Source organism: Rhipicephalus microplus, chromosome X (genome assembly GCF_043290135.1).
Source record: "Rhipicephalus microplus isolate Deutch F79 chromosome X, USDA_Rmic, whole genome shotgun sequence".
NCBI classification, from domain to species: domain Eukaryota; kingdom Metazoa; phylum Arthropoda; class Arachnida; order Ixodida; family Ixodidae; genus Rhipicephalus; species Rhipicephalus microplus.
The window spans coordinates 12639555-12661081 of NC_134710.1; the positions used below are offsets into that span (position 1 = coordinate 12639555).

General features: G+C 42.3%; 1 protein-coding gene across 1 annotated transcript in view; it reads left to right on the forward strand.

Moving 5' to 3' along the window:
* The window catches only part of Ide (Insulin degrading metalloproteinase), a 212598-nt gene that overhangs the window by 166153 nt on the left and 24918 nt on the right, over positions 1 to 21527 (forward strand). Inside the window, exon 25 of the mRNA XM_037426592.2 lies at positions 4933 to 4994. Within this exon, the coding sequence (XP_037282489.2) occupies positions 4933 to 4994 (62 nt within the window). The remainder of the gene's footprint in view (positions 1 to 4932; positions 4995 to 21527) is intronic.

The following is a 21527-nucleotide window of genomic DNA, read 5'->3' on the forward strand; positions in this document are numbered from 1 at the left end:
GTGCCCAAATGAACATACAGAACCGCACGAGTGCACTGAAAATGCCACCGGTGCCGCCAGGCCAAGATGCCATTAGGGGGGTTGACCTACATCCGAGCCGACTTATAATCGTGTTAATACTCATTGAAATTAGCCTCCCTTCACATGATATGCTTTCATGTGGGGTGTGACGTAAGTGCATTCATGGTTACTGTATGAAGTCTTCATTAGATAAACCAGCCCTGCTTGAGTTAATAAACCTTGCGAATTCTACAGAACATGGGGGAATATATCAGTGTGCTATTTCATTTGAAATAACAACTGATAATCTGCGTATATTGTCTAAAACTGAAATGTTAAATCGGATGTGCTGATTGTGTTGTAAATGAATGTTTTGGGTGATTTCTCTAATGGTTATTCAGTTTTTATTCTTTCCTGCATTGCTTTGTTATGAATATTTTTGTGTGTATTTTAGAGTTGTGATTCTATTATTTGCTGTCATGGGCCACATGCGTGTTTCTTTTTGTATTGTTGCTTTACGCTGCCTGTAATTTTTGTAACTTTTTGTAAATTTGTAGTTTAGATTTTTTTTCTGGGTAAAGGGGCCAGTCAAGCTGTGAAATGCAGCTTTTTTCTCTTCACACCAAACCACGTATACAGCGTATTTTTGTGTACTTGTCACGTGGTTGAATAAACTCAAACTCAAATTGAGCAATGCTGCTGTCTGAGCTCCTCTTAAATGTTATTGCTGCTGGAATCGTCTGGTATTTTTTATGGTATTTTTTTTATGGCTGTAGCACTGTAATAATAGCTTTCAAACTTTTTTTTATTATTGCATACTGCAATTGACTCCTGTGTCTGCACTGCAATAAACTTATTTTCTGCATTTACTTGCTTCACTTCTTCACAGTACATACAGCACACTTGAGGGAACCTTAGTGTAGAGAGGAGTGATAGAACTCAAAGTACAATGTTATTTCATGTACAGGGAAAAGTGCATGCAGTGGTGGCCCCATTGTGGGGCTTGTGAAATTTTTTGTGCCTTGCTGTAACCATTTCTATACAGCTTGCACCACCTATATCAAGGTTCTCTACACTGCAGTGGTGCCATTTTTTGTCCAAAACAGTTTTTTTTGATAAGGTAACCAAATGGGCAGATGAGATTGGGTTTAATCTTCACTCTTTGCGGTCCTAAACTTTTACGCACTTTCCATCTCTACCGGTCCGAAACTATTTTGCCAGTTTCTGGCACCGCGAAGAAAAACAAACTGCGAAAGAAAAACTCGCAGGATATTTATTTTTGCTTTTGCATTCTGCTGGCAACTCCTTTAGCGACATTTAAGCAGCGTGTAATACTGCTCAAAGCATTCTCCTGGGTGCAGCCAGGGTTGTTACTGCAGGTTTTGCAAAAAAGCAGTGTTTTCCTCCTGTCTTCTTTAGTTTGCCTATCGCTACAAACAGCGCAGTCCTTGCTGCTTTGCCCTGGGAGCTTGTAGATGAAGTAGCTCCTTCCATTTAGCCTTTCTTAACAATCGTTCCGTGCAGACAGGCCCCGCTGTCGGGCTCCAGCCCTCACGTCACTCACAAGCTGATGAGGTTGTGGCGGTACTGCAGGTGTTGCTGTTCGTGCTGGCCATGTATCTGCAACTGTGTGCACCTCAAAGTAGAACTGTTGACAATAGAAACTTCCAGAATCCAAAAAAAAAAGCTTGCACCATCATTTCATCGTCTTGCGACAAAATGCGTAGCTGGCACAGTGATGATCTCCACGGTCAACTGCACCCATGTTTTTTGTGTAGTCGCATATAACCACCGGTTTTTTCGACACTTTCTTTCCTCCTGCTTGTGTCCTTGTGACTTCTATCATAGATACATTGTGGGCAGAACTAAGCATGGTGACATGACGTTTGTCTCTCCAAGCAAGCACCATGTAGGAGTCTCCTTTCCTGTAAGCCGCCACTTTACCTTTCTTTAGCTTCTTCCTGACCTGCTGTGGCATTTGCTTCGCATTTGCATTTGCATATCATTTGCATTTGATTCGGCATCACGGTAGCTGTCAAAAATATTTTCTGTCTTGGTAACTCCTCGGCAAGCATTAACGAAGTGTAAAATCTGTCGATGGAGAGGTGGTAGCCACTCCCCGGTTTATCTTGCTGCACATTCTGGAGCAGGTGCAAAACAATCTGGCAGGTCAAGGGCAGCTCGGGGCAGCTGAGACTGTCAGTTGTTATGCTGCCATAGTAGGACTCAAATGCCGCAGTATACCCCGTTTGGCAGTCGGCAGGTGCGTAAATACGCATGCCCCATTTGGTCGGCTTCTCTGGATTGTAGCATTTGAAAGAGACACGACTCTTTAATTCAACGATACTCTCGTCAATGCAAATCTTGGGGCCGGCTCTCAAATGCTCTCGGTATTTCGCGTCAATGTATTGCACAATGTCTCTGATTTTGCTTCCACGAGTTGGCAGCTGATTTGAAAAGCATCATGGCATGGGGCAACGTGCAACAGTCAATAAATTTGCAGAAATCGCTTTTGGCAAAAAACGTGCAGGAAGAGAGGTGTCTTGTTTACAATATCTTGGCTAAAATACTCCTTCAGCACCGCTTTTGGAATCAAGGCCATGTTTATAATTACACCAAGAAAGGCTTTGAATTCTGTCAGTCAGATTTTCTCAGTGCTTCCAAACTGACTACTTTGGAAGCTCACCGGCACTCGAAATTTTTTCACACGCATAGCGGTTTGTTTCGCGCACAATATTGTCCATCAGCTGGTCGGTAAAAAACAGGTGAAAATAATCCAGTTCATTGGTGTGATTGTAAGCACTTGTGATCCTGGGTTCGTGACAGTGAAGGGAAAACGAGTGAAATGAAACAGTGAATTACTCAAGTAAACCTTCCAGTCCGCAGCACGTGGTCGCGCACTGTTCCCCTGTATGTCAACAGACGTGTTGTCTCCACCACCGTCGTCGTCGTCTTTGTCACTCACTTCGGTCGAATCACTGTCTGATGGGGGCACGTAATTCTCTTCCTCACTAAAGTCATCTTCGCTTTCGCTAAAAACGCCATCGTAAAATGCACACGGTGAAAATGTGGCCATGCTTCTCAACGAACCATGTGCGAGTGGATATGCTCTAGGTTCCATGCTAAACATAGTGCTGCATCATAGTGTAAATAAAGTAAACATCAACAAAGCTCACTAATTTCTCGAGAGATGGCGCTTCATGTATTTTTAAAAATGTGCGCGACTTGCAGTGAGAAAATCTCGAAATTTAAACGAGGAACACGCTCGTCGGGCATTGCTCGACAATGGACCGCTACGGCCGTGTGGGATTTTCAACCACAAAAAGTTAATCTCCAAAAAAGTGTGGTTATTCTCCAGAAAGAGAGGCTCCCACCTTGATATGAAGATTGACGTGAAGGGCCAGCGGCTACCTGTCAAAACTGAACACAAATTTTTAGGCATGACTTTAGGCACGAAATTGATATTTTTACCTCATTGTCGCTCACAGCGCTAAAACCCAGACATAAAATAGAAAAATCTCAAAAAAACAGAAAAATCTCAAAAACAAGCTCCTGAAAGCTATTATGAATATAGGTTTTGTCATGATATTTTTACCTCATTGTGGCTCGCAGCGCTAAAACCCAGACATAAAGTAGAAAAATCTCAAAAACAAGCTCCTGAAAGCTATGAATACAGGTTTTGTCATTTACATCATGGAGTAGTGATAGTGAAGGTCTTAAGTATCCCTATAAAAGCCTCATACACACCCCCAATTGATTATGGGGTTATAGTCTACTAGTCTGCGGCAATAAACCCCTTGAAGACACTTGACCCTGTTTAGGCATTAGTCTTTCTGTGGGTGCTTTTCGTACCAGCCCCGTACAAAGCCTTGACGTTTAGTTGAACGAGTGGTTGATGATACACCTGCAGAGATCTTACATGCTCTTTCTTTATTATGTTAAAGTGAATGCTGACAAGGAACACCCCTCACACTCCACAATCAATTATCTGCCCTGTTCAGCCCTGTTTGACGACCATCCTTTGTTGAGACAACCCTACTCACTTCGTTTGAGAAGTCTAGCTGTGGAATGGGGTGCTGACCCGCAGGTCGCGGGATCTAATCCCGGATGCGGCGGCTGCATTTTTGATGGAGGCGAAAATGCTGTAGGCCCATGTGCTCAGATTTGGGTGCACGTTAAAGAACCCCAGGTGGTCGAAATTTCTGGGGCCCTCCACTACGGCGTCTCTCGTAATCATATGGTGGTTTTGGGACATTGAACCCCGCATATCAATCACATATCAATTAGCTGAAGAATGGGATTAGTCACTACATGAACACCAATGGCTCCCGCTGCACATCTCCTGCCATGGCAGTTGCAGCTTACAGGCTATGATAAAGCTCGCACTAGTTAAACCCCTTTAAAGAAGCATACTCTGGGCAACAATACTTCTCTTATAAGCAGAGTACTATGTATGCATTTTCTTATCAACCCGTATTTTACTGTAAGCACAGTGGTGCCTGTTATACCTATTTGTCTCTTATATTAAGGTCTTTTATAAAGGGGTTCAACTGTATCCATACATGCTTTCTTAAACTCCAGCACAAATACGCTTGGTCTAGAACTTTTTACGGATGCTTCGAAGTCACACACTTCTATGTCCTATGCAGTGATCAGTCCATCTTTTTCAGTTGTCAGCGTTGTGCCCCTCAATACAAGCACCTTCACGGCAGTGGCCTATGCGATATTTGCGGCCGTCGAACATATTACATGATAAATCTGCAAAGTGCAGTAACATATACACTGACTCACTAAGCATGGTAAAAGCCCTGAAAACTCTGACAAAACACAAAACATTCACAGCATATTCACAGCACATGTGTGTTAAGCAAAATCATTAGAAATTGTGTATAAGGACAGTGTTTCACTATTTGAATTTTTCAACTCTTGCAGACAAGATTGAAGTTGCCTGCCTAGAAGCTTTGACAAAAGACGATTTGCTCACATTCTTCAAGGTATATTTTCACTCTTCTCCTTTTTCTGCAACTTTTCTCAACTTGCATTTAATATTAGAATGACAGGAAGTTGTGTTAGTTTCTAAGTATTCATTATGAAAGCGAGTGTGCATGCAAACACAAATGCAGAAGGAGAGAACAAGACAACAAAAGCCGTGCTTGTGCTGTTTCGTTCTCCTCTCCTAGGTCTGTGTTTCCATTCCCACCTTCTGTTGTCAGGATTGCATCAACTCACCATTTCAGGGCAATGTGACTGCATTCACACCTCAATATCAAAAGCCTTGGTTTAACGAAATTATGTATTCAATGAAATATATTTAATCGTCAATTTTTGTTTCATTGAAAAATGTGCTTTTCTCCACCATTTAACAAAGCAATGTCACCAAATATTGTCAATTTAACAAAGTTTTCAGCTGTTTCAGCCATTTACACTTGGAGCCTCTGGGGCTAGTAAACTAAGCAAAAATCTGGATAAATTGGGCTGATTCCAATGTCACCTGTACATGTCCTTTTGCATGAAACGTTCGAGCAGCAAAGAAGCTGCCGTGCATGTCTTGTGAATAAAATTACGCAAACAAGAAACTTGTGCCTAACAAATTAAACGAGCCTTCACCCCTTTCAGATGCTTTGTACACACTTTTGTGCATCACTTGTTTTTGCTTGTGTCGACTAGGGGCTAAAAAAAGTGCAAGATACAATGAGGTTTAGATGAAACGAACCTCCTGTCTAATAAACTTGTTTCATTTAACTTCAGTTTTCATCGTACTGTTGCATATCATCACTTTGCTGACAGCACTATACCTTCAGCAAAGTGATGATATGCAACAGTAGACCGCCGCTCCACCGTAGTGGTCTAGTGGCTAAAGTACTCAGCTGCTGACCCGCAGGTTGCAGGATCGAATCCCGGCTGCGGCGGCTGCATTTTCGATGGAGGCGAAAATGTTGTAGGCACGTGTGCTCGGATTTGGGTGCACATTACAGGGAAGCTGAAGCACTTTTCTTCTAAAAAAAGTTACTTAGGAGAAGGTGAGGACAGTTTGGTCCCTGCTGATCTCGAAAAACAATGTGAGAGTTCTCAAAAGTGAATGCTAACAGCACTTTTTGATGAAAAAACAATGGCTGTGGCCGCCGGGCTTCTTTAGACGCTGAGCTAACACAGTGACGTCATTTTCGGATTCCGCGTCATCTGCAACAGTAGCACAGCTTAAGTGTGGCCTCTTTGATTAGCTCCGGCAACGGCATATCATGGTTTAGTCACGTAGGCCGTGGTTGAAGATAAGAAAGAACACTTGCTCTAGGCCAGAGGAAATGAAGACGATGTATGTTTCCACGCCCAGACTTTCAGCGCACTCGCAGGGGCGGAGCAAGACAAGCTTTTATTTCACCTGTTCTAAAACTCTTGCCGCTACAACCGCAAAAACAATTGTGACATCGTAAATAATAATGTCAGTCCTTCCTAAACATGAAGTTTCATTGAATTCTAAAATTTCTTCAGTTTGCCTCTAAAGAACTCTAGGTGGTCGAAATTTCCGGAGCCCTCCACTACAGTGTCTCTCATTTGTTCTAATTATTCCCGTACTGCTAGCATATCAGAAATGAAATCTAACCTTGACCTACCCAATTTAACAGTCCGGAGGAAACTGGCGCGACTGCATTTTTTTCATAAGATATTTTTTCACAATCCATCAATGAAGCGAGACCTCATTTCACAACCGTCATACCACTCATCGCGCATTGATCATCAGCATAAGGTTGCCATTCCGTTTTGCCGCACCAAATTATTTTTAGCAGCCTTCTTACTGAAAACAGCCGCCGATTGGAACCACCTTCCCTCTTCCGTTGTATCAATAACAGACCCTTTGTTATTCAAGACTGCAATTTCTCAGCAATGCTTGTAACTATACGCAGTTTCTATTATCTATCTTTGTCTTGTATGTGCTTGAATTCTTATACATTTTTAGTTGACTTATGTTGCCTTCCTGATTTGCGCATCTGATACTTGTTTCTTTATTTTGTCTTTTTTTTTTCTTGTGTGTTATATATGTTGTACCCACCCCCTCTGTAATGCCCTACGGGCCCTGAGGGTATTCTAATAAATAAATAAATAAATAATCTTATGGTGATTTGGAATGTTAAACTCCACATATCAATCAACCAATCAAGGCACTATACCATGGTCGATGAGTCGTTCGACTTGGCACTTCTCTGTAGCCACCTGGAAATACATTTTTTCTTTTCTCAAAATCAACAAAACCAGAAACCAATTTACGTTATGTTTCTTGCCTGAGATTTGATTCTATATATGCAAGAACACAGCATGAATGTCTGCAGAATAAGTAGATATTTAATCCAACCTTCATTTTGATTAACTGTTATAAAATGCATAAATTAATGTATTATAAAAATTGTAGTTGTTGCTGTAGACTATCAAGTGCCTTGAGATCATGCTGTGTCAAATTGATGCATTTACAGATAGTTCTTCGTAGTTGGCATTTGAAAGGGTTAACTTTACACTTCTTTCCTTTATTTATAGCAAAGGTCTCCATTTGGCCTACTTGATGCCTTCAAGTAGTATTTGAGGGATTATCAATCAGCTGCCAGATTGTAATGAGATCACATGCTGCAGGACGCGAACATACAAGAAAAGGTGGTTCCACACTTGCAGTCATGGCTACTGCTGGTGCTGTCTAACACTCCCACGTTTAAATGCACATATATACCCGATAAAGTAGGTGGGAAGATAGCCGCCATGGTAGCCCAGTTGGTAAAGAATCGGACACGTTATTCGAAGTTCACAGGTTCAATCCCTGCCGGCGGCAAGTTATCTTTTCGTCCACTTTTCATTCTTCACAATAACATTACAGTTACCTACTACAGTCGACTTCCGTTAATTGAAACTCGAAGGGACCTCCGAATTTTGTTTGAATTGTCAGTTCTCGAATGACTCTGGGTGTAGTGACACGACACATTATGATTAGGCATCAATTTTATCACATTTGAAAATTTCTTAAATGTTTTTAAGCCCTAACTGCACACAGTGAACGGAAAGCTGAGGTGTAAAGCCCCCAAGTTTATTGGAAATTTACTGCTGATCAGACCATTGAGAGAAATCTTGAAATGCCAACTGCTTAATTGTTATAGGTATATGCCTTCAGCACAAAGCTCTCTATACCAGTTGAGGAGCATCATGGTTTGCCATGCGTGTGCTTCGTTTGAAACATTTGTTTACTTGCAAATTTTTTTTCCTTAAGGCCTCAGGTGCTATTTTTCATTTTTAGGATTATAGGATTTCATTTTTAGGACTGTTAGGATTATATAAGCACACAAATTTTTAAATAGTAGTGGGAAAGCAGCAGATATTTTCTGGTATGGGCCTGCAAAAATTATGAATTTACCAAATGATGGGGTTTAAATTAAGAGGCTTTTAAATACATTGAAAGAATTGAGGACCAACCAAAAAATTGAATTTTATTTGAATTAACTGAAAGTATGAATTATCAGAGTTGAAATTATCATGAGTCTACTATACTAATGACATTCTCTATACTTTCCTTGGCATCATTGTCTGTTAGTTCTAATTAATATTGCGACAAATCGGAAATGGCATGTAGCCATCTGTGATGGCCATAAAGTGGCATTCCCCCACATTTTGCCGACCAGAAGCTCATAAAACTGCCGCAAAAGCTAGTAGTAGGTGAGGTCAAGCATTGCATCCTAGATTTGCAGCTATCATGCTTAAGTGCGCACAGCAATTGGGTGGGCACTGTGTGTCATGTCAATGCTGTGTGGCTTGGGTTGAAATCTGTGCTGCAGGTATCATCATTCCTACAGATTCACACAATTAGGCACAACTTGCCTGGGAAAAGAAGTGTATAGGTAACTTCAAAATATACTAGAAGTCCAAAAAGGCCCTGCTCAGACGAACAAAGCACGGCAGCCGATTGCCTCCGTGACTAACAAAAAGAGAAAAAAAGTGGTACCACTCGTGCACTCGGCAATGTTCATCGAAGGGGGGTCACAGGCCGTCCAACTCTTGACGTCAGTCTGGAGTACGCGCCAAGGGTGCAGGCTTGTCAGAATCTGCATTTGAGAAGCAAATGCCGCATATTTCTAAAGTTGTATCTGATGATAAATACTATCGCCTAACCTTGAGAGCTATGGTGTTCTTAGAAAGCAAAGTATTTCTTAGCTAACCTCGGCGACTTTGAGCGTACTTGTCTATCTGTATGCAGTTAAACCTGGATATAACGAAATCGACAAATTGCTGGAAAAAAATCACTACTAACAAGTTTTCGTTATATGGAGTTTCAGCACAAAAATTTAAAAAATGCACAGATTGAACAAAAGGACAGCTGAAGCATAGCTAGCCGAGAACACTTATTTAGCTGTAGAAAAGTGTGTTATTATTGCTATAGCAATTATATGGAAACTCTTGACTGGTTTTTGCCATAACCATTATGTTCTGTAACAAGTTTAAATTGATAACATACCCTCGTGCATTGCGAGTTCGGGGGACGAGTGCTCCTGAAGCAAAGATCAAATGAGCTACCCTATCTCTATCCCCTGCAGGGTGCATGCAACAACATCACCCCGTAAGTTAGACCTGCCATCAAACTCTCAGAGAAGAAACACCTCACTCGTCTTGAACGAGCATGAAAAAGTGTGGAAAAGGGGGGTCGCTCGGGTAGCAACAATGAACTTTGATTTCAAGGGCACGATCACTGGCGCGCGTACAGTCTCGAAAGACATTAGTGCTCTTTCAATGCGAAAACACTGTGTGAAAAGATTACTTCTCCCTCGAGCAGCCATACGTCAGCATTTTGCGCCGTTACGCAATATCAGATCCAAAACAGTTGGCTGTGAGCCTTACTTCGTATAACATGGCATTTTGTTGCCACCGCATTCATTGCATTGCATTCATCGCGCCAATGTGTTGCCAAAGCCAGTCGGCTAATCGCGAAGGCTATGGTCTAGCAAACTCACGGCACGGTGCAAGACAGCAAAGCGTGTGACGAGTTGACCTCCGAAGATTCGTCGTCACCGTGGTATCGGAGAGTGCCCATCAGCGCCTAAACTGACAACTCCTCGGTAGAAATGACATGATTGTCCGCATTAAAAAATTTCTGAAAATTAAAAAAAAAAACTCTAAACATCGTCGGGGACCACTCTATGCGCACAAACTGAAACCATGCACGCGGGCATGGCATCGTAAATGAAGAGCAAAGAACACGGACATCGTGGAATATTATTCAGTAAGGCGTGCTTTATAGGCAGCACAGCCCCACATGTGATGGTGACTAAAAACGTAATGAAGCGAGACAAGATTTTTTTAAAAGCTCTTTTGTTACCATGCCTATTCGAGTCGATCACCCTTCATCGACGCTTTGTATCATCAATTTTGGCGTGTTGAATTTGTTTCTCATGCACCCAGCACTTTCAAGTAATTAGTCCAGCCACTCAACTTTCAGAATCAATTTGAATTTGCCCGTTTAGCCTACATAGTGATTTTTGACAGATCTATGCGCAAACCAATGTGCATGTGTTGTTGAGAAAATGCACTTGGCTCGCAAAAAACTTTAAAGAAGTGTGCGCTCCTCGTCATTATGCTATCATATAACATCAAATTCGGTAATAAAAAGAACCTTTGCAAGTCAAATATCAAATTAAGGTGTCAGATTCGCAATCTGACTGTGCTAAACAGTAATAAATTCCAGAAATATGTGCCAGCTATTCAATAGAGAGCTGTTACTAGGAGTCAGGAAAATTTGTTCTACAAAAAAATATTTTCAAAGGTCCACCGTATATATAGTGTAGAGGTGGCCTTCTCAGCCAGTTTCCAGCACCTTTGGTTTCGCTTGTATTGCTATATCAGACACAGGGTCTCATCTAGTGTCACTAGACACTTCTATGGCAACATTATCGAGCATGCATGGGTGAACACCTGCACTGCAAAAAACATGCGCTGCTCAAAACTGTCTTGCAACCGCACCTGAATTGAGTGAGGATGGGCTTAGGGTCCGAGGATGACAGTACCTGGGCTTCAAGTTTTATGGCAACATTGTTTTGCGTCAGCCCGAGTCATCTTCAGTCGTTCACAGGTTTGTTTTGTTTACGGCCTCAAGTTGTCTCCTCCACCGCAAGTGCGTATAGCTTCTGACCTTTGTGCACAATCTTAGAGCTACTCTGGTTACGTTCGCTGAGACACACTTAGCCAGAGTCGCTCCAAGAGTAGCTCTAAGTAGCGCGGTGTCCTGGCGCTGACTGCTGAGCTTCTCCTAATGACAAGAAGGCCCACAGAGCACATGTTTTGCACTCGGCCCTGACTACAGAGCAGTGTGAAACATTTTAGAACAGTGCATGAGATTGTTCTTTTTTTTCAATACTATATGTGCAAAAATGCAAAGAAATATGCTTTGATGCATGTATTGAAACGCCGACTTATGCGGAGTGAGGTTGCTAATGGAAGGAGGTGATGCTAGACAAAATAGCGAAGTTCATTGGATATCTGATTCATAGAGAGATTATGCACACCATGGGCATCTATATATACTGAAATGCCGGCAGGCTCTTATCTAAAAAAAAAAAAAAAAAACTGAATTTTCTGAGAAAAATGTACAAGTTCATTTGTGTCTCTCGAAAAGCCAAGCAATGCTTCACCTCATAGCACAAACAATGAAGCGTCATATTGGTTCCAATTTTCTATGTCTGGCCCCGCCGCGGTGGTCTAGTGGCTAAGGTACTCGGCTGTTGACCCGCAGGTCGCGGGATCAAATCCCGGCTGCGGCGGCTGCATTTTTGATGGAGGCGGAAATGTTGTAGGTCCGTGTGCTCAGATTTGGGTGCACGTTAAACAACCCCAGGTGGTCCAAATTGCCGGAGCCCTCCACTACGGCATCTCTCATAATCATATGGTGGTTTTGGGACGTTAAACCCCACATATCAATCAATTTTCTATGTCTATGTGAATAGAAACATTTTGTACATACAACATTCATTATTTTTTGTACTGTTCCGGGGTTATTTATTTCAACATGTACATTATGAATATTGTTTGTTTTAAATATTTTTCCATGTATAGTATTTTTTATTGCACTGTTTACCAGCTGGCAACCAAAAGTCACACACTTTTCACGTTATTATTATCTCAAAATATCTTTGTTTCTCTACAACATATATTTTTTGAAGAGAGCATTTCATTGTGCGAAATTTAGTATGCTGCAATGCGGGCTGAAGTTCTTTTCAAACTGGTAAAAACCATCTTCCTGAGGCATGCAAAAATAACCGTTTTCATGCGGTAATTAAAGAGTTAAGTGGCATCGCATTTTCATGCGGTAATTAAAGAGTTAAGTGGCATCGCGTGTTTAACAAGTGCAGTTCAAACATCTGCAGTAATCAAAGAAGTCACTGCCAACGCAAAAGTCATTTTCTTTTTTATTTGTTACTTTTTTGTTTGGAGGGAGGAGAGGGCACATTCGCGCATGCGCCCGTGGTGGGAAAAATGGCGGCAATGCCGGCTTGAGAAGCGCAGGCCCACCTGGCCGCCTCGCGTGCACCCACGTGCAGCAACGAGCATAGGTCGGCGAACTCACTCACAAGTCAACTCACTCGGTATCAGATCGAGTCGTGAGTACGAGTCTGAGTGAGTCCGGGTGAGTAATATTTTCGTGAGTCGGAGTGAGTTTGGCTGAGGAAATTTTTGGTGAGCCTGAGTTCAAGCGAGTCCAAAGTGCAAAATATACTTCTCTAGGTAGTCTGAGTGAGTTCCACTTTCTTTTGCCGATCTACGGTCCTATCTAGTCGTTTTTTGCATTGCTATTAGCCTTACTTGGATTCACATTTATACTCGCGTCTACTCGCAGGTATTTAACAAAGCAGTGTCGTTCATACACTGTCGCAATATTTATTAATTAGAGGTGTGAATTACGTAGGGGGATGCTTTGATCTTCCCATCCAACTCTTCCTGGGAGTTTTTTGATTATTATATCTTGCTCTGTCATCTCTTCCGAGAAAAATTGCCTTAGTGGTTTGGAAGCATTCAGAATTTGTTTTCGCAGATACAATTTTAAGCAGCACCAAGAAGAGCACCGATTGCATGAGATATTTGTATTAAAGAGAATTGACACCATGGTCGAGCAAGCTAATTCTAGGCTGACGAATTCACTCAGACTCAAATTGAGCCGAGAGTCTGAGTGAGTCCTGGTGAGTAATGTCCTTGTGAGTTTGAGTCTGAGTGAGTCTGACTGAATAAAATTTTCGTGAATGTGAATCTGAGTAAGTCTAAAGCTCAAAATATATTTCATGAGTGTGCCTGAGTAAGCTCCACAAGTTTTGCTGATCTATGGTAACGAGCGCTCACTCTCGACTTGTAGTCGACGATCAAGCACATCGTGCATGACAACACCACTTTGCCCTTTGTCGACAGCGGGGCAATTACGGAAGATGCATGCTTGTCCCCAAATGGCAAAATCCTGGGAAATTTCTTGGATCGTCCATGACGAAAATTCATTATATCATGGGTGTGTCCCTCTGTTACTTTGTTACATAGAAGTTGTAAATACATAACTTCTGTGGAGTAATGGTGGGGAATAGAAAAACTTCGTAATATCGAGAAATTCATTATATGGAGGCTTGTTATAGGCTGGTTTAACTGTATCTATCCAGCCACCTATGACTTTGTGCTCTCTTGGCCATTTGGTATAGCACGACATAACTGTATGACATACATAAATGATGGGTCATAGCATGAAAATCACGGGGGTGGAAGTGGACTTCAGTCGTTTGGAGCAGCTTTGGGAGCAGGAATATTAGTTTTGGAGCAGACTTAGAGCAGTAAAAAAGGAGTTTTAGAGCAGCTTTGGAGCAGATTTCTCAAGTCACTCATCACTGTTAATTAGAATTTTCGCTTTCTCATAAACAAAAAAATTTCAGTGGTTTTTACTAAGCATTCGATGCTGATCAAGTGACCAGACTTAACCCAAATTTATATATATATATATAATAAACCTTCCAACATCAAAGCTGAAAGTATAGAAACTCAAAGAAAAAAACATAAGCGGCACTCTGACAGCTACTAGACCTCATACGAGTAAAAACATTTGATGTTAAAATGTAGCAATGCTCAAAATGTGAATAAAACACCGCATCCAACATGAACAGCAACTCAATTAGACTAGACATGAACTAATATAATAAATGTTATTTTAATAAACATTAGGACTCTATAAAAATAAATGTAAAAAACTTATGTTCCAGTCATTGAAGTGCCACAGTCGTCATGAGAACCGCGAAAAAATTTATATCAGCTCACCTCGCTACTGCTAGGCAATTAAATGAAACTTTTTTATTGCGATAAGAACTCTATGGACACTCGACGAATTTTCGCCTTCGCCGCCTTGTTCTATATAAACTACAAGTTGGTAACATCACCGCACATCGTACTTTCTACCCGCGCGTGAGATCACGCAAGCTGGGGTGGTGAGCACTGCTCAAACAGAGATTAAATGAGGCGGCTGATGATCTTCATCGCTTGGGGGGATGTACACGATACCATCCCACTGCATGTTAGACCTGCGGTCGAAGGCTCAAGCAGGGATGAAACACGCCACCCGTCTTGAACGAGAATGAAAAAAGACACAGGGGAAAGGCGGGGGTACTCAAGCAGCAGCGGTGAACTTTGATTCTAAGGGTGTGGTTGCGATAAGCTGATGTGCGCGACTCGTAAACCGTTCTACGTTGTGCACTCTCAACGGGAAGAGATTGTGCGATAAGAGCATTTCTCCCTGGAGTGGCCACACTTATTCTCTTACACGAGCGTTTTGTAGAGTATCGCGATGTCAGAACCAAAGAATTAGTTTCCAGTCTTCGCATTGTCACGGGATGGTGATCTTGATGAAGGCAGCAGCCGCTGTTTCCATGGGTGAACTTTTCGTTTGGGCGAACCTGCGCCCTGAAAAGGTCACTCTACCAGCAATACTGATACTGATAGCAGCAAACGAGAGCGACGGCCATCGATAATTGCGGGAGAATCTGTTGCTGGGCCTGTTGGTACATACTTGAAGAAACAGAGAAACTAGCTTAGGGACGCATACAGAAGAAGCGTGTGTGTGTCGTCTTCTGTTCTTGTGTACGCGTCCCTAAGTTGGTTTCTCAGTTTCATCGATAATCTGCCAAGCAGCAAAGTGCGCCGGCATTTATACATGTTTCATCGAAGATTCCAGCGTTATCGCTAGAGGCAGCGTAAGTTCCAGAACAAACTCTAATGTACATGTGCGCATAATCTTATCGGAAAGTTCTAAGATTATCTAGATTGCTCCCACTCATTTGGGCGCGGTTTGCGCAAGGCAGGATAGCACACATAATAGTGCGGTAGCAAAATTAGAAAGGAGCGCCTGCGGCATTACCATTACAAATTGTTGCTATTACAGTCATCGCTTCGCCGGTGAAACTGATTTAAATTTTTTTTTACTTTATATAGTTCGGCTAACAGCTTTGTTGTTAAAACATATATAGAGTCGCATAAGGAGGTATGCACACAAACACCACCTTAACAAGATTCATGCATGAATTGAAATACGATGGGACTATAGCGAACTAGAATCAATAGACGTGACCGAACTGATTTCATTCAGACACGGTTGTGTCCTTTGTGTAGCACACGCGTGTTGCTCGGTCGATGATAAAACTAGACTAAAGTTGGCATTGCACATGCAAATTGCCATTTAGGCACAGCAGGTCAAATTGGTGTAGCACTTAACTCCTGATATCATGACATGAATGTCATGAAAACATGATATACATGCCATCTTGGTGCTCTGGCACCCATGTCATATATACCACAACTGGTGTCGGGTGACAAAAATTAGGGGACCCTAAAGCTAGGGTGGCTAGAATGGGGAGGTGCGGTGAGGGCCCTTCATCGCGTCAATGTCGCTAGGGCGCGGATAGCAGTGACGCGGGTAGTGAGCGGCACACTTCGCTGCGTTTTTGTCCGGTGCCCTGTTATTTTCTTTACAGGCATTCGCTGCTTTGCAAGCATTTAGTAAATCAGTGCTTGCGCTGCTGTGTTTCTCTGAAATGCATAAAATTTTCAACGACAAAAAAAAAAAAAAAAAAAAACGGCGTCAATGCATTGTGCCTGTGTGCGACATTTGATGCCTCAGCTCAACCTGGCTAAGAGTCCCAAGGGTGGCAATGTAGCGGCCATAGCGGTGGAGTCTTTTGTCTGTAGAAGAAATATGGCATAATACGGAATATAGCGACAAAGACAACAAAAGACTTTCATATGATGATCGTGGACTGCTGAACGGGGAACGGTCGCCTTGTATACCGCATTTACTCGTGTAATGAACCCACTCGCATAATGAACCCACCCCCCCAACTTGATCCCTGGAAAAAGAAAAAAAATTTTTAATTTATCTTCTCATGTTATTTCGATATGATAACCAGGTGCTGTTGACGGTTGAAACAACGTTAAATCAAGCCATTGTATCATAAAATAATGATGCAATGAAAGTCAAAAGATAGTTTAACAACCATGCTAAACATTTACGAGCAGCGCAATTTCGGACGACGTCAATCAAAACTTAAAAGTTGCGCCTTTTGCGGCAAAGCGCATCTATCCTACGCAGGAAAAACATCTTTGCTTACAACGCCAAGCAAGCACAGCGGCAAGAAAACAAAGCAAAAAACAAAGCGCATGATCTCCTTGACGGCGTTTTTGCTGCATAGAAACACGCCACCATAGAGTTCACGCCTTGTGCCCTCCATTTTAAAGGCTATGCAACGCACAACCGTGCTGATGGCATGTTGTGCTCCCACAACGTTAGTGCGCTGCCGTCCAAGGCTGCGTTTTCGTTGTCCGGTTTGTTGTAGTGAATTTAAATGGACACCTACTGCGCAAAGCGCGTTTGGCTGGTACACTATCTGCGTGGCTGGTTTTAAACGATCTGTTCATTATGATAAAAAATAAGAGGAGCTTCGAGCTACGAAAACTATTTGCCACGCATTTTGTGGACCAAGACAAGCAAGACCGCCATGCAAATATTTCGCTGTTATAACTCCCATGACTTTTTATCCTGCGTAATGAACCCTCCCCCAAACTGGAGTCAACTTTTCTGAAAAAAAAAAAGTGGGTTCATTACGCGAATAAATACGGTATTATGTGACAGACTATGCTGCGAGAAAGCTTGTACTAATTAGTAATAATTGGGATCAGAGAAAGAAGGCCCACCTTGTTCTCAGTGTCTGCGGTAACTCATTACAAGTACCACCATTATTGTATAGCATGTTACTTTTTTTGGTAATTTAGCTACTAAAGTACTCGTTACAGATACAGAGGTGTTGCCTAAAATCTGCAAGTTGAAGTTTTCAGAAAGTCGTCACATCAATACGTATACGGTAGCCCTATTTATGAGTCCTGTTTTTAAAATAAAATTTGCTTCTGCTGCTGCCTACAGGTCACGGAAAAGTTGTTGAACACTTAGGAAAGCGAGGCTCGCCTTGAACACTTTCGCATAAATGGTGTTAATTCATACATTACCTGAATTAAAGGCGCAAAAATTATTTATGCTGCAAATATCTTTTTGCGTGTGGCTAGATAAGTTAGGGATATCTTTATTCAAACAATAACTGCGCTTATGTCTTGTCTGCTCGTAGATGCACGCAGCCAGAATTACTGTAAATTCATTAAGAGATCCGTGGTGATTTCTTTTCGGAGAGTGCTGACGATAAAATCACATTTTCTGCTTGGTTTGACAAGGAAAAATCGATTTAACATGTCCCACGATGTTATGAGCCATGACATAAAACTGTACGATAAATATTACACCTCTCATTTATAATATGTCTAACGTCTTTTGTTAAGTTTCCTAGTTATATCAGTAATTCGCCTAAAATAGTTGTTTTGGTCAGAGGCTTTATGTGAATTATAAATATGGGATGGTTATTCTGGCTCCCACAGTGAGGGTGCACTGATTCAAACTTCTGATATTGGAGTAATAACAGAAGTAACGTGCGCTACTTTTCTTTCGGTAATGGCAAAGCCCTATTTTTTTATTAGGTAACGTAGGGTAGTTATCCGATTACTTTTTGTTAGCCTAATGAGTAATGTATCTTTTACTTTTTTTTTGGTTACTAAGTAAATGCGCCAAGAAATCTTCCAGCGCAGACAACAGTATTATCTTGTGAAATTTCGTATCTGTCGAATATAGCCTCATCCCGAGCCTTGAGAACACAATATTGCTCGTTTATTTAGCACATCCCGACTTCACGCAAAATCGACCATAGAAATGCTGAAAGGGATATGCGAGACGCAACAAATTGACTGTCCAAAAAATGCTTCTGCCTTGACATAAAGTGTGGTGAAATATTAATACATCACTGGGGTCCACTTTTGTTTTGAAAGGCATGAACCAAACACAAGATAAAAAAAAAAGGGTGAAGAGTAAACCTGCGTGTGCTGTATTGCACGAACACCTATGCATGTAAATGAAGTGTTTTTGTACAAAACTGTTTGCTCAATGTCTCCTGAAGGGGACATGGTTATTGCGCTCATATGAGTTGATGAGTAACTGTACGCCGCTAAAATTGCTATACTCGGAAAACTATAATTTAATGCTAGCTGAATATTCAAGTTGCGGCTTACACATGACTATGTCTACGGTCATCAAAACTGGGCTGTGGTACAGAAATTTCTGCTCTTGGTTGAATGAGTTTAGCATGTTCAAATTAAAATGAAGCCTTCCAGTGATTTAACGTCCTTTAACACACCTGCTGCTCTACTGCGAATATCACTCATATGTCACCTGCTCGAGACTACCTGTGCCAGTGCGGGCAGTACGCGAAGCGGCATCGGCGTGCTTTTGGGACCAGTTTTGGCTTCCCCTTTTCACACCTTCTCATTCTAGCCACCCTACTAAAGCTCTGCCTTTATTAGTTGAACGCGATAGCGACATCATGTTCCTAGTGCGTACTTCAAACAATTAGTGCATGAAACCTTTTCGAATTTGCTATGCACCCACTACGTGGCTTTAAGAGGATAGGCGCAGTAGCGTGTGAGCCTTTTGTAGTGAGGTACCAGCATTCAGCCACAGAGCCATTATTATAATGTGAATAAATCACATATTTTGACGCCTGTTGGCAATGGACGCTCGTACCACATATTATTACTGCAATATTTCATGTTGCATTGTGAAGCACTTATACAGGACATGTGCGTTTGTGAAGCATGAAAGCTACTTTAACTGCATTTCCAAGCGGAGGAAGTTATTTTCACTCTTTTCACAAGCAGAGGCGTGGCCGTGTGGTAGAACATCCGCTTGCAACGCAAACGACCTGGGTTCAATCCCCACTTGAACCCAAGCAACCCTGGTTCGGTCCCCACTCTGCTCCAGGATTTTTATCATATATTTATTTTATATGCATCGTTCTCGATTTTTCGGTCACGCATAAGATAATGATTTTTAGCTCACAACCAACGACTCTGACGCCGGAATTTCTGCGAAATGAGCTCCTCATTGCTATCGCGTTAAATTGTTTGACGAACGTAAGTGACAGGTCCTAATGTGAACATCATGACACTCATGCCGTACATACGGTGTGATTTTCATGACATGGTCTTGGGGCACTTGTGGCCCAAGACCATGTATATATACCAAAATTCGTATGATGGGACATTTCTGTATGATGAACATAAATGATAAGTGGTGACAAAGATGATTACATGCATGTCCTGTGCCGCATGACTTACTTGCCATTCTCATCTAACGCTTGCGGCGATTTTACTAGCCTGATATACAAGAGAATGAGTATTACGTGACGTACAGAATTATGAGGAACAGAATTGACAGATGGTAACCTGAAAATCATACATGCATGTCATGTACCACATGCATGCCTGCCAACTCTTCCGATTTTTCCGTAAAATGTACAAATTTTGACCGCGCTTACGATTTTACGAATCTTGCCTGAAATATTAGGAAAAACATTTCATTTCTGATAAAAAATAAAACTAGTAAAATAGCGTAGTCTCCGTGATTGGCTACAGTGCATTGCCGTAGCTATTCCCGAAGGCGACAAAAAGGATGCCACCAGGAGAGAACAACATGTATTGGTATTATCATCATCTGCCAAGTCTCCCGCATTGACGAGGTGATTCCCGGATTTCTATCATTTTTTCAGTTTGTCCGGTTGTTATGAAAATCTCCCGGAAATCGTATTTTGTGTGTGAGATCTGGCCGCTTCGACAAAAATGCAGGTCAATCTGTTTCGGGCTTTCTGCGAGCCAACCACATTTTATTATAAACGAATTTTAGAGGCGTTAATCTAAACGTACAGTAGAGTTTGTTATGCGAAGCAGCGGCAGTACGATTTTCGTGAAATTCCCCAGCCAATGTCATGTGCCTATTAGTCCGAAATTCAAATGTTCCGAAGTTTTTTCCTGGTTGCGACGTGTGATACGAACTTTAGAGTACTGAAACCGTCAAACAAAGGCCGATCGAGAGCAGCGTGCTCAAAGCTTCGGAAGTAAGCGTGCGACCGCCGCACGTGCTGTCAAACCTCGTTGGTGCGTACCCGCTTTAAACATGCTAACGGTTAAAATGTAGTTGCGGCATTCGCGGACCGCTTAAGCCGTAGGGCGCGTTCACACTTGAGAAGTGAAGTGAAAACGAAAACGCCAAAGTAGCCTGAAAAACAACCGCGCGTGTCGAGGTTCACATTCGTACTGCCCCATCCCGCCGCCGTCGCTACCTTGACAATTAATTCGATTTTGCCTACTTTCTGATAACTAAAGTTCGTACCAAATTCTAGTTATTCACGTAAAGTACTGAAAAGAAACAGCTCGCACCTTTTCAAACGTTGCTTAGGAAGACATGTCAGCAGAAACGACGCAAGCAAACGCACTGGCAACCGTAGCGGCGAATTCAACCGGCTGTACACAAAATCGATCTACGTTGGGGCATGCCATCTCACTGCTGCTACACCATCTAATTCCAGAGTTCTCGGCGATCGTAATCCAACTCTCGATGAAGGCGTCCTCGTTGAGGCCGTCAAGCTTCGTCGTTTTGCGATTTGAGCCGATGCAAGTCACCGCCGACGCCTTTGCCGCCATGTTGAATCTGCGTCAGAGAACGCCCAATCACGGGCTGGTTAGATCGTGTGGTTTGATCTAGCGCAGCCAAAGCCGTGAAGTGGAAACAAGATGCGCTTTCGCGTGGCGGGAAAATTGGTCTCGGACCGATTCTTGCGCGTCGAATGCGCGGCGTAGTTTTCTGGCTGCTTGGGCAGCGAAGCAAGCCAGTTGCCGGAGGGTTTCGCCACTTTCGCTCTCTTCAAGGCCAAGTGTGAACGCACCTGTAGTATAGTGCCTAGAAATATATTTCTAGACACTCTACCCGTAGTGTTCGGCTTATGCCTACCGGTTAGTGCGCACTAACTGCGCGGCGGCGATGAGCTTTCCGCAAGCAATGCGCTCTCCGCGATGCTGTAGCAGTTCTGGCAGCGGAGAGGCGCATTTGAGCTGTCACTAAATAAAAG